The 13320-nt window shown below is 46.6% G+C and overlaps 1 protein-coding gene across 1 annotated transcript; it reads right to left on the reverse strand.

The window, feature by feature from the left end:
- Positions 1-3355: 3355 nt before the first annotated feature.
- On the reverse strand, positions 3356-12609 carry LOC117398607 (uncharacterized). The gene is made up of 12 exons (XM_059019557.1): positions 11716-12609; positions 10728-10882; positions 10413-10571; positions 10104-10326; positions 9465-9525; positions 8803-9041; positions 7928-8031; positions 7536-7611; positions 5845-5933; positions 5203-5349; positions 4776-4876; positions 3356-4310 (listed from the first exon to the last, which is right to left on the reverse strand). Exons 1-12 carry the CDS (start codon positions 12542-12544, stop codon positions 4088-4090), a joined length of 2406 nt encoding a protein of 801 aa, XP_058875540.1. The 5' UTR covers positions 12545-12609; the 3' UTR covers positions 3356-4087.
- Positions 12610-13320: the final 711 nt, after the last annotated feature.

Below are 13320 nucleotides of genomic sequence, written 5' to 3' on the forward strand. Positions count from 1 at the left end.
TTATTTTTACATACAATTCCCCATTTATACAGTTGGGGTTTTACTGGAGCAATCTAGGTAAAGTACCTTGCTCAAGGGTACAGCAGCAGTGTCCCCCCCACCTGGGATTGAACCCACGACCCTCCGGTCAAGAGTCCAGAGCCCTGACCACTACTCCACAGTATAATCCTAACCCTTTTCTGATTGTATGCTTACATATAGACTTTACATTGAGCGTCTCTGATTACTGTGTATTCACTTAGTAAATGCACGTTGCATCAGATTGATTGTGCAAGCGAACGATTCTCCTCGCCGTGCAACAGCGGCCCCTACTGGCCAGCTCAAACACCATCAGGGCTTGTCCTCCAGGGGGCAGTAGCTCACCTCCGCTGCGGAGCTCCAGGGTGCAAAGAGGAGATCGGTTTGGGGATCGGAGATCGCCCGTTGACCTTCAGCTCTCCTGAGCTGTTGTGAGGAGTCGCTGGCTGTAGAGGTTAGTAATTCAATTCATCAGAGGTGTATATATATATATAATGTTGGTAAGAATTTCCAAAAGAGAAGTGAACAACAGTACAATTCAAAATAAAATACAAACATCTAATTCAGGGATTAAAAAAAATATATATCATTTATTTATTTATTTTATTTTTTATTTTTAAATTCTCAGGATCACGTCTCTGTCCAGACTGATAGGGTCCGGACAGTGTATAGGGTTACACATAAAAAAAAAAAAAAAAAACATTGAAACAAAAATGTCTTGGCCCACACAACATACCAGAATATTACTGTTTTTGAACCTAGTACTGAGTTCTCTACACTAGACTGTATTGAATTAGCTGCTCTCAGATCTCCAGTACAGCACTGAGTTCTCTATACTAGACTGTATTGAATTAGCTGCTCTCAGATCTCCAGTACAGCACTGAGTTCTCTATACTAGACTGTATTGAATTAGCTGCTCTCAGATCTCCAGTACAGTACTGAGTTCTCTACACTAGACTGTATTGAATTAGCTGGCTCTCAGATCCTCAGTACAGCACTGAGTTCTCTATACTAGACTGTATTGAATTAGCTGCTCTCAGATCCACAGTACAGCACTGAGTTCTCTACACTAGACTGTATTGAATTAGCTGCTCTCAGATCTCCAGTACAGTACTGAGTTCTCTACACTAGACTGTATTGAATTAGCTGGCTCTCAGATCCTCAGTACAGCACTGAGTTCTCTACACTAGACTGTATTGAATTAGCTGGCTCTCAGATCCTCAGTACAGCACTGAGTTCTCTATACTAGACTGTATTGAATTAGCTGCTCTCAGATCCACAGCACTGAGTTCTCTATACTAGACTGTATTGAATTAGCTGCTCTCAGATCCACAGCACTGAGTTCTCTACACTAGACTGTATTGAATTAGCTGGCTCTCAGATCCTCAGTACAGCACTGAGTTCTCTACACTAGACTGTATTGAATTAGCTGGCTCTCAGATCCCCAGTACAGCACTGAGTTCTCTATACTAGACTGTATTGAATTAGCTGGCTCTCAGATCCACAGTACAGCACTGAGTTCTCTATACTAGACTTTATTGAATTAGCTGCTCTCAGATCTCCAGAACAGCACTGAGTTCTCTACACTAGACTGTATTGAATTAGCTGCTCTCAGATCCACAGCACTGAGTTCTCTATACTAGACTGTATTGAATTAGCTGCTCTCAGATCCACAGCACTGAGTTCTCTATACTAGACTGTATTGAATTAGCTGCTCTCAGATCCACAGCACTGAGTTCTCTATACTAGACTGTATTGAATTAGCTGCTCTCAGATCCACAGCACTGAGTTCTCTATACTAGACTGTATTGAATTAGCTGGCTCTCAGATCTCCAGTACAGCACTGAGTTCTCTATACTAGACTGTATTGAATTAGCTGCTCTCAGATCTCCAGTACATCACTGAGTTCTCTATACTAGACTGTATTGAATTAGCTGCTCTCAGATCCCCAGTACAGCACTGAGTTCTCTATACTAGACTGTATTGAATTAGCTGCTCTCAGATCCACAGCACTGAGTTCTCTACACTAGACTGTATTGAATTAGCTGACTCTCAGATCCACAGCACTGAGTTCTCTATACTAGACTGTATTGAATTAGCTGCTCTCAGATCCACAGCACTGAGTTCTCTACACTAGACTGTATTGAATTAGCTGCTCTCAGATCCCCAGTACAGCACTGAGTTCTCTATACTAGACTGTATTGAATTAGCTGCTCTCAAATCTAGCACTGGTAAGTTAGAATGTAAGTATTAGTCCATATATATATATTAATAAAGCTGCTTTTTACAAATTAAGTAAAATAAAAATCTCAGTTTCATGTAATTGTACCCCACCTCCTCATTTTCACCGTAACGAGAATGCTAACAATGCTACAGTTTTGTTTTAAGCAAAAGTGTTCAATAGTTTGTTTGTTTTTTGGTTTTGGTTTTGTTTTTTGTAAAAGCCAAATAGTTAATGCATGTACGGAACTAGATAAAAAAAATAAAAAAATACAACAGCATAAAAACCCCGCCATAACACTGTCAACAAGCCAGGGTTATATATACACACACACACACACACACACTGCTGTGCAAAAGTCTTAGTCCTGCTGTCAATTCAACGCTTGTCTTCTTGCTATTCCTGAAGGAGATTCATCTTCAAGTGTCGCTCGTCCTTGTTAGACAGCTTGTTGGGTCTTCCAGTCCTGGGTTTGTCAATGACAGGTGATGTTTCTCTGTGCTTGTTGCTTCTGCTTGAAAATCGAGCGACGCGAGCGATTTCACTCAACGAGTTTCCTTCTGTATGCGAGTCAAGGCTGTTATAATAGCAGAAATGAGCGGAGGCTTTGAGGAAAGAAAAGAAGATATGAAGCTGTCACATTTGTATCTCAGAGAAACGGATAACGACGCTGAACGTCTGTACAGCGCTGAAACACGACGTTTAAAAAAAAAACTGTACTGCTGAACCTCGTCTTCTTGAATATCAGCATCACAGGGGTATCCGTGGATTATGAAAAATAAGAGACGGGCCTCTTCAGCGAGTCGCAGGAAAACAATTCCATCTCGGGGTTCTGTGACAGTTTAGAAACTCCGCCCTCGCTCTCGTAGTTTATGACGTCACAGAAACCCTAGATGGAATTATTATCCTGTAACTCACTGAAGCCCATCTATTATTATTATATATATATATATATATATATATATATATATATATATATATATATATATATATATATATATATATTATGCACCTTTACACAATAGAAAAAATAATCATATCTTCAAGTATTGCTCATCCTTGTTAGACATTAAAAAAGATTTTTTTTTTTATATAAAAATACATTGATGCCGCATTTGTATAAATTTAGCGGTTTTGAAAAAAAAAAGGCACATGCTGCATATTTTCAAAATATCTTTTAACACTCCTATTTTTTTAAAAGTTACACAGTAATGGTTAGACTTGGTCTAGTGGAAACGTTTCCCTTGGGGTTCAGAAAATTACAGCGGGACGCGTCCCCCGCGTGTGGCTACACCTGTTTAAATAACACACCTGTCGTTTTTTCTTTTCATTGTTCACATCCTGACAGCTTTTTACGCTTATAACCTTAAAGTCTGTTTCAAAGCTCTTTTCAAAATGTCCGCTCCGGTGCACTGGGGTTTGAGATCTGTCCTCGAAATCACTGCAGGTAGAAAACCAAAAACAAAAGCCCATAACAGGAAGTGCTCTTTTCTGTTCCACACCGCATCGTGGATCATTATCGCTGCGTTATCTGTTTGACAGGGTGCGCAATAATCCTGACTCTATCAGTGCACTAGAGCGGACATTTTAAAAAGAGCTTTGAAACAGACTTTAAAGTTATAAGATGTCAGGACGTTAACAGTGAAAAGAGAAACTACGGGCACAGTTGTAGCAACGCGTGGGGACGCGTCGCGCTATATTTTTTCAGAACCCTGTGACTTTTTTTAAGCTGCTGTCAATATTTGCCCCCAGTCCTGGCTCGCAGGAAGGCGTTGGCGTTTGGCGTTGGCTCCCCTAGCGTTGCCCTCCTCGCCCGCCATGAGTTTGGGGGGGGCAGGCTGGTACAGGTCAAGGGGTCGGCCCACCCAGGTCAAAAGACTCCAGGACCTCCCGGCTGTCCCACAGGCTGGAGTAGAGAGCCAGGGGGCCAGCCGCCCGGCCCAGGAAGGACTCGACGGTGGGGATGCTGGGGATGCTGGGAACGCTGCTGTCTCCCGCTCGCTCTCTCCAGTCCTCCTGCTGGCGGTGGATCTTCATGTGGGCGTTTCGGCTCTTGATCTTGTAGAACATCCTGAGAGAGGGGGAGGAGATCCCAGATTATTATTATTATTATTATTATTATTATTATTATTATTAAGAAAAGGGCTTGTAACCAGGAGGTCCCCGGTTCAAATCCCACCTCAGCCACTGACTCATTGTGTGACCCTGAGCAAGTCACTTCACCTCCTTGTGCTCCGTCTTTCGGGTGAGACGTAGTTGTAAGTGACTCTGCAGCTGATGCATAGTTCACACACCCTAGTCTCTGTAAGTCGCCTTGGATAAAGGCGTCTGCTAAATAAACTAATAATAATAATAATAAATAATAAAGAGGGGTGTGTTGCCTTGCTTCTGTCTCAAACTGCTCATCCTTATTGTGATGAAACTTGGTGAGGACATTCTTTAACCTCTGTATTTCCAGCAGTGTTGGGAGTCTCATATGTGTTGCTAGTCTGTGGAGAGATCGCTCAAGCCACTGGTTAGTCTCATCTGCACTCACTTGCCACACTGCTTGCAGGGGAAGTTGCTGGCCACTGGGGGGCTAGGCTCCACCCCTTCCACCGCAGGCTGGATTTTCATTGGCTGAGAGCAGGGGAACACCTGGAAAGACATACCAATCGCACGCGTTCAAAAAAAGGAAAAAAAATTCTAGCGTGTGTTTGTGTGTGTGTGTTTCAGTGTGTGTCTCAGTGTGTGTGTCTCAGTGTGTGTCTCAGTGTGTGTGTGTCTCAGTGTGTGTCTCAGTGTGTGTGTGTGTGTGTGTCTCAGTGTGTGTGTTTGTGTCTCTCTGTGCGAGTGTGTGTGTGTGTGTCTCAGTGTGTGTTTGGATCTGTTTGTCTGCACCCGTGTGTATCTCAATGTGTCTGTCTTGTGAATGTCTCAACAGCGATTGTGTCTGCGTCTCTCTCTCTCTCTCTCTCTCTCACCATGCTCTCCCCTGCCTCCTGTTTGAACCCCTGTCCGCTCCACCCCTCCTCTCTCTCCAGCGCTCCTCTCAGTTTCTTCTGGTGCTCCAGCCCTTTCCTGGAGAGATAATAAAACTCCACGCACTGCGACACTCGCTTTGACTTCACCTGCAGGGGAGAGAAACCGAACCACGTCTAAAACAAAGCAGAGCCCAGAACAGGAATGTATTTATACAGAGGAAACACTGAATCCACTGAGCAAACATGAGGACAAGGGCATTGCAAATACAACAAGGGGAGATGTCTTTATAACAGCACTAGACCCTGATATTGATGCGATCCAGCCCTCTGAAATGTCTTTATAATATACAGCGCTAGACCCTGATAGTGATGCGATCCAGCCCTCTGAAATGTCTTTATAATATACAGCTCTAGACCCTGATATTGATGCGATCCAGCCCTCTGAAATGTCTTTATAATATACAGCACTAGACCCTGATATTGATGGGATCCAGCCCTCTGAAATGTCTTTATAATATACAGCACTAGACCCTGATATTGATGTGATCCAGCCCTCTGAAATGTCTTTATAATATACAGCACTAGACCCTGATATCGATGCGATCCAGCCCTCTGAAATGTCTTTCTAATATAATGCATTACTGTTTTCTGGATCATGCTGAAGTTCTTGCTGTGTGTTGAGAAAGCCTTGTTGAAAAGCCGGCGCTCGTTCGCTGTCCAAACATCACTGCCTGCAGAAGGAAAAAGAAAAGGATCCATTGAAGAACAATTACATTACATATAAACAGAGGACCTGATAATGATACAACCGCATTACATTTCCTCTCTCTCCCCTCTCCCATGGTAAAAGCACAGCAACGTGTAATACAGCACAGAGGTGTCTGGTGAAGCATAGGGAAGCATTGTAAAGCACAGAGAGGTCTGGTAAAGCATAGGGAAGCATTGTAAAGCACAGAGAGGTCTGGTAAAGCATAGGGAAGCATTGTAAAGCACAGAGAGGTCTGGTAAAGCATAGGGAAGCATTGTAAAGCACAGAGAGGCATGGTAAAGCATAGGGAAGCATTGTAAAGCACAGAGAGGTCTGGTAAAGCATAGGGAAGCATTGTAAAGCACAGAGAGGTGTGCTAAAGCATAGGGAAGCATTGTAAAGCACAGAGAGGTGTGGTAAAGCATAGGGAAGCATTGTAAAGCACAGAGAGGTCTGGTAAAGCATAGGGAAGCATTGTAAAGCACAGAGAGGTCTGGTAAAGCATAGGGAAGCATTGTAAAGCACAGAGAGGTCTGGTAAAGCATAGGGAAGCATTGTAAAGCACAGAGAGGTCTGGTAAAGCATAGGGAAGCATTGTAAAGCACAGAGAGGTGTGGTAAAGCATAGGTAAGCATTGTAAAGCACAGAGAGGTCTGGTAAAGCATAGGGAAGCATTGTAAAGCACAGAGAGGTCTGGTAAAGCATAGGGAAGCATTGTAAAGCACAGAGAGGTCTGGTAAAGCATAGGGAAGCATTGTAAAGCACAGAGAGGTCTGGTAAAGCATAGGGAAGCATTGTAAAGCACAGAGAGGTCTGGTGAAGCATAGGGAAGCATTGTAAAGCACAGAGAGGTCTGGTAAAGCATAGGGAAGCATTGTAAAGCACAGAGAGGTCTGGTAAAGCATAGGGAAGCATTGTAAAGCACAGAGAGGTCTGGTAAAGCATAGGGAAGCATTGTAAAGCACAGAGAGGTCTGGTAAAGCATAGGGAAGCATTGTAAAGCACAGAGAGGTCTGGTAAAGCATAGGGAAGCATTGTAAAGCACAGAGAGGTCTGGTAAAGCATAGGGAAGCATTGTAAAGCACAGAGAGGTCTGGTAAAGCATAGGGAAGCATTGTAAAGCACAGAGAGGTCTGGTAAAGCATAGGGAAGCATTGTAAAGCACAGAGAGGTCTGGTAAAGCATAGGGAAGCATTGTAAAGCACAGAGAGGTGTGGTAAAGCATAGGGAAGCATTGTAAAGCACAGAGAGGTGTGGTAAAGCATAGGTAAGCATTGTAAAGCACAGAGAGGTCTGGTAAAGCATAGGGAAGCATTGTAAAGCACAGAGAGGTCTGGTAAAGCATAGGGAAGCATTGTAAAGCACAGAGAGGTCTGGTAAAGCATAGGGAAGCATTGTAAAGCACAGAGAGGTCTGGTGAAGCATAGGGAAGCATTGTAAAGCACAGAGAGGTCTGGTAAAGCATAGGGAAGCATTGTAAAGCACAGAGAGGTCTGGTAAAGCATAGGGAAGCATTGTAAAGCACAGAGAGGTCTGTTAAAAGTGCAACAATACCTTGCACCCCCCCCTACTCTCCCCCCCTCACCTGTGTAATGATAGTCCGTCAGCGAGGGTGGTCTCTGTGTGAAAGGGGTCCCCAGGAGGATCACCTCCAGTGCAGCCTGGGAGGAGTTCAGAGAGAGAAGCATGGAGACCAGATTGAGACAGCGCAGGAGAACACTGGGAGCTCCCAACAGGTCTGAGATATAGATACATACATATGTATATATACACTAATCTTGGACTATATAATGATACCAGCTGCTCCTGGACAAGGAAATAAACCCTTCAATTATTATTATTATTATTATTATTATTATTATTATTTATGTCTTTGGCAGACGTCTGCTTTATCCCAGGCGACTCACACAGATGTTACAGGGCAGCGCTGGGTTACAATGGGGGGAGGGGAGAGGGGGAGGGGGGTCTTGCACTCACCAGGACGTCCCCCCTGGTTTGGGACAGGCAGTGCAGGGCTAGCTCTCGGTTCGTCCCACCTCCAGGCAGACAGCCGGAGCAGGCGAGATTGAGGAGGTCTTCAACTGCGGAGGAATCAAAATTAAAAAATTTAAGAAAAAAAAACGCAGAATCGTTCGCTTGCACAATCAATCCGATTGACTGAAGTCGTCACTTTGGAGTTATGCAACGTGCATTTACTAAGTGAATACACAGTAATCAGAGATGCTCAATGTAAAGTCTATATGTAAGCATACAATCAGAAAAGGGTTAGGATTATACTGTGGAGTAGTGGTCAGGGCTCTGGACTCTTGACCGGAGGGTCGTGGGTTCAATCCCAGGTGGGGGGACACTGCTGCTGTACCCTTGAGCAAGGTACTTTACCTAGATTGCTCCAGTAAAAACCCAACTGTATAAATGGGTAATTGTATGTAAAAATAATGTGATATCTTGTAACAATTGTAAGTCGCCCTGGATAAGGGTGTCTGCTAAGAAATAAATAATAATAATAATAATAATAATAATACTGTGCAAAAATATTTCAAAGGCCTGTGGACTCGCACATAACTCCACAGTTATCATGCATAGTTACAGTGAAGCACAGGCGTGTGCTGGTCAGTGGTCAGGAGAGGACTGGCCTGCTTCTCTGACGCGCCTCTGAGCGCCTGCTGTCTTATACAGTCGCTTCACCCCTTTGCAAAGCTTAGCCGCTGGCTTATCGTGTGACCTGCTTCTACCAGGTCAGCTTGTGGTCAGTCCTGTCCATTTTACAACCCTTTTTCCCAGGCAATAAAACCTTGTCCACTGCCCACATAGAAGCAACGCAGCCGCATCTCAGTCATAGTCCTTTGTCCTACCTCGTGTCTGCTCCCTGGCGCTGTCCTGCAGCTCTGTCCAGGGCTGCCACACCAGCTCCGCCCTGTCTGGCTCCGCCTCCTCCTCCTCGTGCCACGCCTGCTCCGCCCTGTCAGGCTCCTCCTCCTCGTGCCACGCCCACTCCACCCTGCCTGACTCCTCCTCCTCCCCTCTCAAGGATCCCTGACCCTCCCTCAGCTCCGGGAGAGAGGCTTGGAACTGTGGACCAATGTTGATCTGCCTGCGGAACACAAACACCCAACCCTTACAAAAGTTAACGAACAAATTTAGCAGTTTTTTTCAGTTTTCCCCCCATGCTATCATAGTTTACCGTGGTTTGCCATGTTTATTGATATGCTTTACCAGTCCTCTCTGTGCTTTACAATGCTTCCCCATGCTTTACCAGTCCTCTCTGTGCTTTACAATGCTTCCCTATGCTTTACCAGACCTCTCTGTGCTTTACAATGCTTCCCTATGCTTTACCAGACCTCTCTGTGCTTTACAATGCTTCCCTATGCTTTACCAGACCTCTCTGTGCTTTACAATGCTTCCCTATGCTTTACCAGACTTCTTTGTGCTTTACATTTACATACGTGGTTGTAGAAATAATAATTGCCCAAATCCAAACCTCTATGAAACAGCTTGATCTGAGAGCAGTACTCACGGGAGCCTGATGGGGACAGTGTGGAGAGAGGGGTCCTCATCAAACATGCAGTCCTGGGGATCTGGAAACAAGCGGAAAATCAGTCCATTTAGACATCAGGTTTGGCTGTTAACCCATTCACTCCTCTATGAAGGAAAACTACAGGAAACGTAGGGTTTGAGTTGATCAGCCAGCACCCTGATCATTCACATCTGAGTCAAGCAGACCAGCATTTCGGCTCTAGTGCCTTCATCAGTGTGATCATTGAAACTAGAAGAGACCGAGTCAAGCAGACCAGCGTTTGGGCTCCAGTGCCTTCATCAGTGTGATTATTGAAACTAGAAGAGACCGAGTCAAGCAGACCAGCGTTTGGGCTCCAGTGCCTTCATGAGTGTGATTATTGAAACTAGAAGAGACCGAGTCAAGCAGACCAGCGTTTGGGCTCCAGTGCCTTCATCAGTGTGATTATTGAAACTAGAAGAGACCGAGTCAAGCAGACCAGCGTTTGGGCTCCAGTGCCTTCATCAGTGTGATTATTGAAACTAGAAGAGACCGAGTCAAGCAGACCAGCGTTTGGGCTCCAGTGCCTTCATCAGTGTGATTATTGAAACTAGAAGAGACAGAGTCAAGCAGACCAGCGTTTGGGCATTGTGTACTCACGATATGGGTTCAGAGGGTCCTGCCTCGTGGAGGGGAGTGGCGCGAGGTTCGCAAACAGCCCGGTCCCTCTGCGCAGGGGGTTGAGCATGGGGGGAGGTGTGTAATGGGAGGACTGGGAGGCACTGGGAGCGAACCGGTCCTCCAGAACGGCCGTGTCCTGACGGAGGTGACTGGGGTACGGAGCGCCGTTGTAGACGGGGGTCTGGGGGCTGCCGGTGGATTCCTGGAGGGAGAGTAAGAACAGGATCCAGCATGATTTTATTCATAGATTTTATTGTTCAGTGGAATGGGTGATTGAGTCGCTCCCACCTCCTGTTTGATCTCCAGTCCCAGGGGTGTCTGGACGGATGCACGGCCGGTCTGGCTGCCCTGCCTGGGGGGCCCCTGAGCCAGCCTGTAGGGTCCCAGGAAGGGGCTGAAGGGGGCAGGATGCAGGTAGGAGGCCGTGGCAGTCCTCTCTCCATCCTCCTGAGAGAGAGAGAGAGAGAGAGAGAGAAGAGAAGAGATTCTGAGAGTCTTACCCTTTTTTTACCCATGGGAGTTTTATTTGCAGTCTCATGCCCACTAGCAGTGCATTGTTGTGCAAGTCTGCCCCCTATCTGTCAGCATCAGTATTGCACCCACCTGTTGCCAATACAGACCCTGGCTGCAGGGGTCGCCCGGGTCGGAAGGGAGGAGCTCCTCTTCGGTCTCGAAGGAGGTCTGGTGCCCGACCACACAGGATCGTGGGTAATGGATGGAGGAGGAGCCAGTGATGGACTGAAGACAGTGTTGATCTACTGTATATTACAAAGACATTTCAGAGGGCTGGATCGCATCAATATCAGGGTCTAGTGCTGTATATTATAAAGACATTTCAGAGGGCTGGATCGCATCAATATCAGGGTCTAGTGCTATATATTATAAAGACATTTCAGAGGGCTGGATCGCATCAATATCAGGGTCTAGTGCTATATATTATAAAGACATTTCAGAGGGCTGGATCGCATCAATATCAGGGTCTAGTGCTGTATATTATAAAGACATTTCAGAGGGCTGGATCGCATCAATATCAGGGTCTAGTGCTATATATTATAAAGACATTTCAGAGGGCTGGATCGCATCAATATCAGGGTCTAGTGCTGTATATTATAAAGACATTTCAGAGGGCTGGATCGCATCAATATCAGGGTCTAGTGCTGTATATTATAAAGACATTTCAGAGGGCTGGATCGCATCAATATCAGGGTCTAGTGCTGTATATTATAAAGACATTTCAGAGGGCTGGATCACATCAATATCAGGGTCTAGTGCTGTATATTATAAAGACATTTCAGAGGGCTGGATCGCATCAATATCTGGGTCTAGTGCTGTATATTATAAAGACATTTCAGAGGGCTGGATCGCATCAATATCAGGGTCTAGCGCTTTATATTATAAAGACATTTCAGAGGGCTGGATCGCATCAATATCAGGGTCTAGTGCTGTATATTATAAAGACATTTACTTTTAAATTGCATTGAAGTCAACCCCCCCACCAATCAGATATCAAATAAAGTGATCGATTTATATAACGAAACAGCGATACTAATGAGAACGTCGCCCCGTCGCTCCTCCTCCTCCGAGGCTGTACCTGTGGTCCTGAAGCCCTCATGCTCCGCTCTCTCCCTCCTCGTCTCCTGCTGGGGGTAGCCGGGCTCCTGGGAGTACAGGAGCTGCCCGGCTGCAGCACTGCCTGCCCCGGGGCTGCAGTAGACCGCAGACACCTTCCCTTGAATCTGGGCTGGATAGACAGTCCTGCAGCCCTGCTCCCCTGCGTGGCCGTGGGAGGCTTGCGTGGCTCTCCCGCAGTAATGCGACCACTGCTCCTGCAGCTGGTAATGCACGGCTGCAGGCTGCGGGAATGCGCGGGGCTGCGTCTGGTGCAGGACTGGCTGTTGCAGGTAGCCGTACTGCATCCCCTGTGCTTGCTGCTGCTGCTGCTGCTGCTGCTGGGGGGGGTACGCCAATGCTTGTTGCCCCCCGAACTGCCCCCTCTTCTGAACGCAACCCGGTTGCCTCAAGCCGCAGTTCCCCGCTAAGCCTGCGGGGGGCGACGCCAGCTGGGCGGCCAAACGGCTGCCGGCGAACGCCTCGGAAAAGGAGTCCAGTTTCTGAAAGCCCCCGGAACCGAACCCGTTCCGGGACCCCGTCGCTGGATCCTCCTCTCCCGCCGGGCTGGTGCTCAAGGAGAGGCCCCAGGAGAACGGCCTGTCTTTGGCGCCGGGGCTGCTGGTTTCCAGCGTGTACTGGGAGGAAGGGGAGCTGGCCCCGGGGTCCCGCTCCAGGCCCGTTCCCAGTTGCCCGTAGCCCTGGGTGGGAAGCCCGCTGGGCGCGCCGCCGTGCTGGTAGTAAAAAGAGAAAGAGTTCGGGGTGTGCCCGATCCCGGAGTCGGGTCTTGCCAGGGCGGCTTGGTCCCCCATTGCCGGATCGGAGCGCAGAGACAACGCCGGCCCGAGCTAAGGGCCTGGGAGCTGGGGCATCGGCCGTCCGAGCTGGGGAGAGAACCACAGAGACACTCTTACAAGAGATTCCCATCGGAAAAGCACTGCACAGTGTGATACAGCACAGTGTAAGCATGGTAAAGCATAGGGAAGCATTGTAAAGCACAGAGAGGTCTGGTAAAGCATAGGGAAGCATTGTAAAACACAGAGAGGTCTGGTAAAGCATAGGGAAGCATTGTAAAGCACAGAGAGGTCTGGTAAAGCATAGGGAAGCATTGTAAAGCTCAGAGAGGTCTGGTAAAGCATAGGGAAGCATTGTAAAGCACAGAGAGGTCTGGTAAAGCACAGGGAAGCATTGTAAAGCACAGAGAGGTCTGGTAAAGCATAGGGAAGCATTGTAAAGCACACAGAGGTCTGGTAAAGCATAGGGAAGCATTGTAAAGCAGAGAGAGGTCTGGTAAAGCATAGGGAAGCATTGTAAAGCACAGAGAGGTCTGGTAAAGCATAGGGAAGCATTGTAAAGCACAGAGAGGTCTGGTAAAGCATAGGGAAGCATTGTAAAGCACAGATAGGTCTGGTAAAGCATATTTAAAAACAGGATAAACTAACCCTTATAAAAGCACAGCAAAGTGTAATAAAGTATGGTGTTGTGTTCATTGTAGATAAAGGTGTCTTGCCACTACTACTAATAATAATATTAGAGATCCCAGGGAAAACGTTGCAGTGTAAAACTGAAGTTGGGATCCTGTTACAGT

The sequence above is a fragment of the Acipenser ruthenus genome, unplaced genomic scaffold (assembly GCF_902713425.1).
Source record: "Acipenser ruthenus unplaced genomic scaffold, fAciRut3.2 maternal haplotype, whole genome shotgun sequence".
Lineage (NCBI taxonomy): Eukaryota > Metazoa > Chordata > Actinopteri > Acipenseriformes > Acipenseridae > Acipenser > Acipenser ruthenus.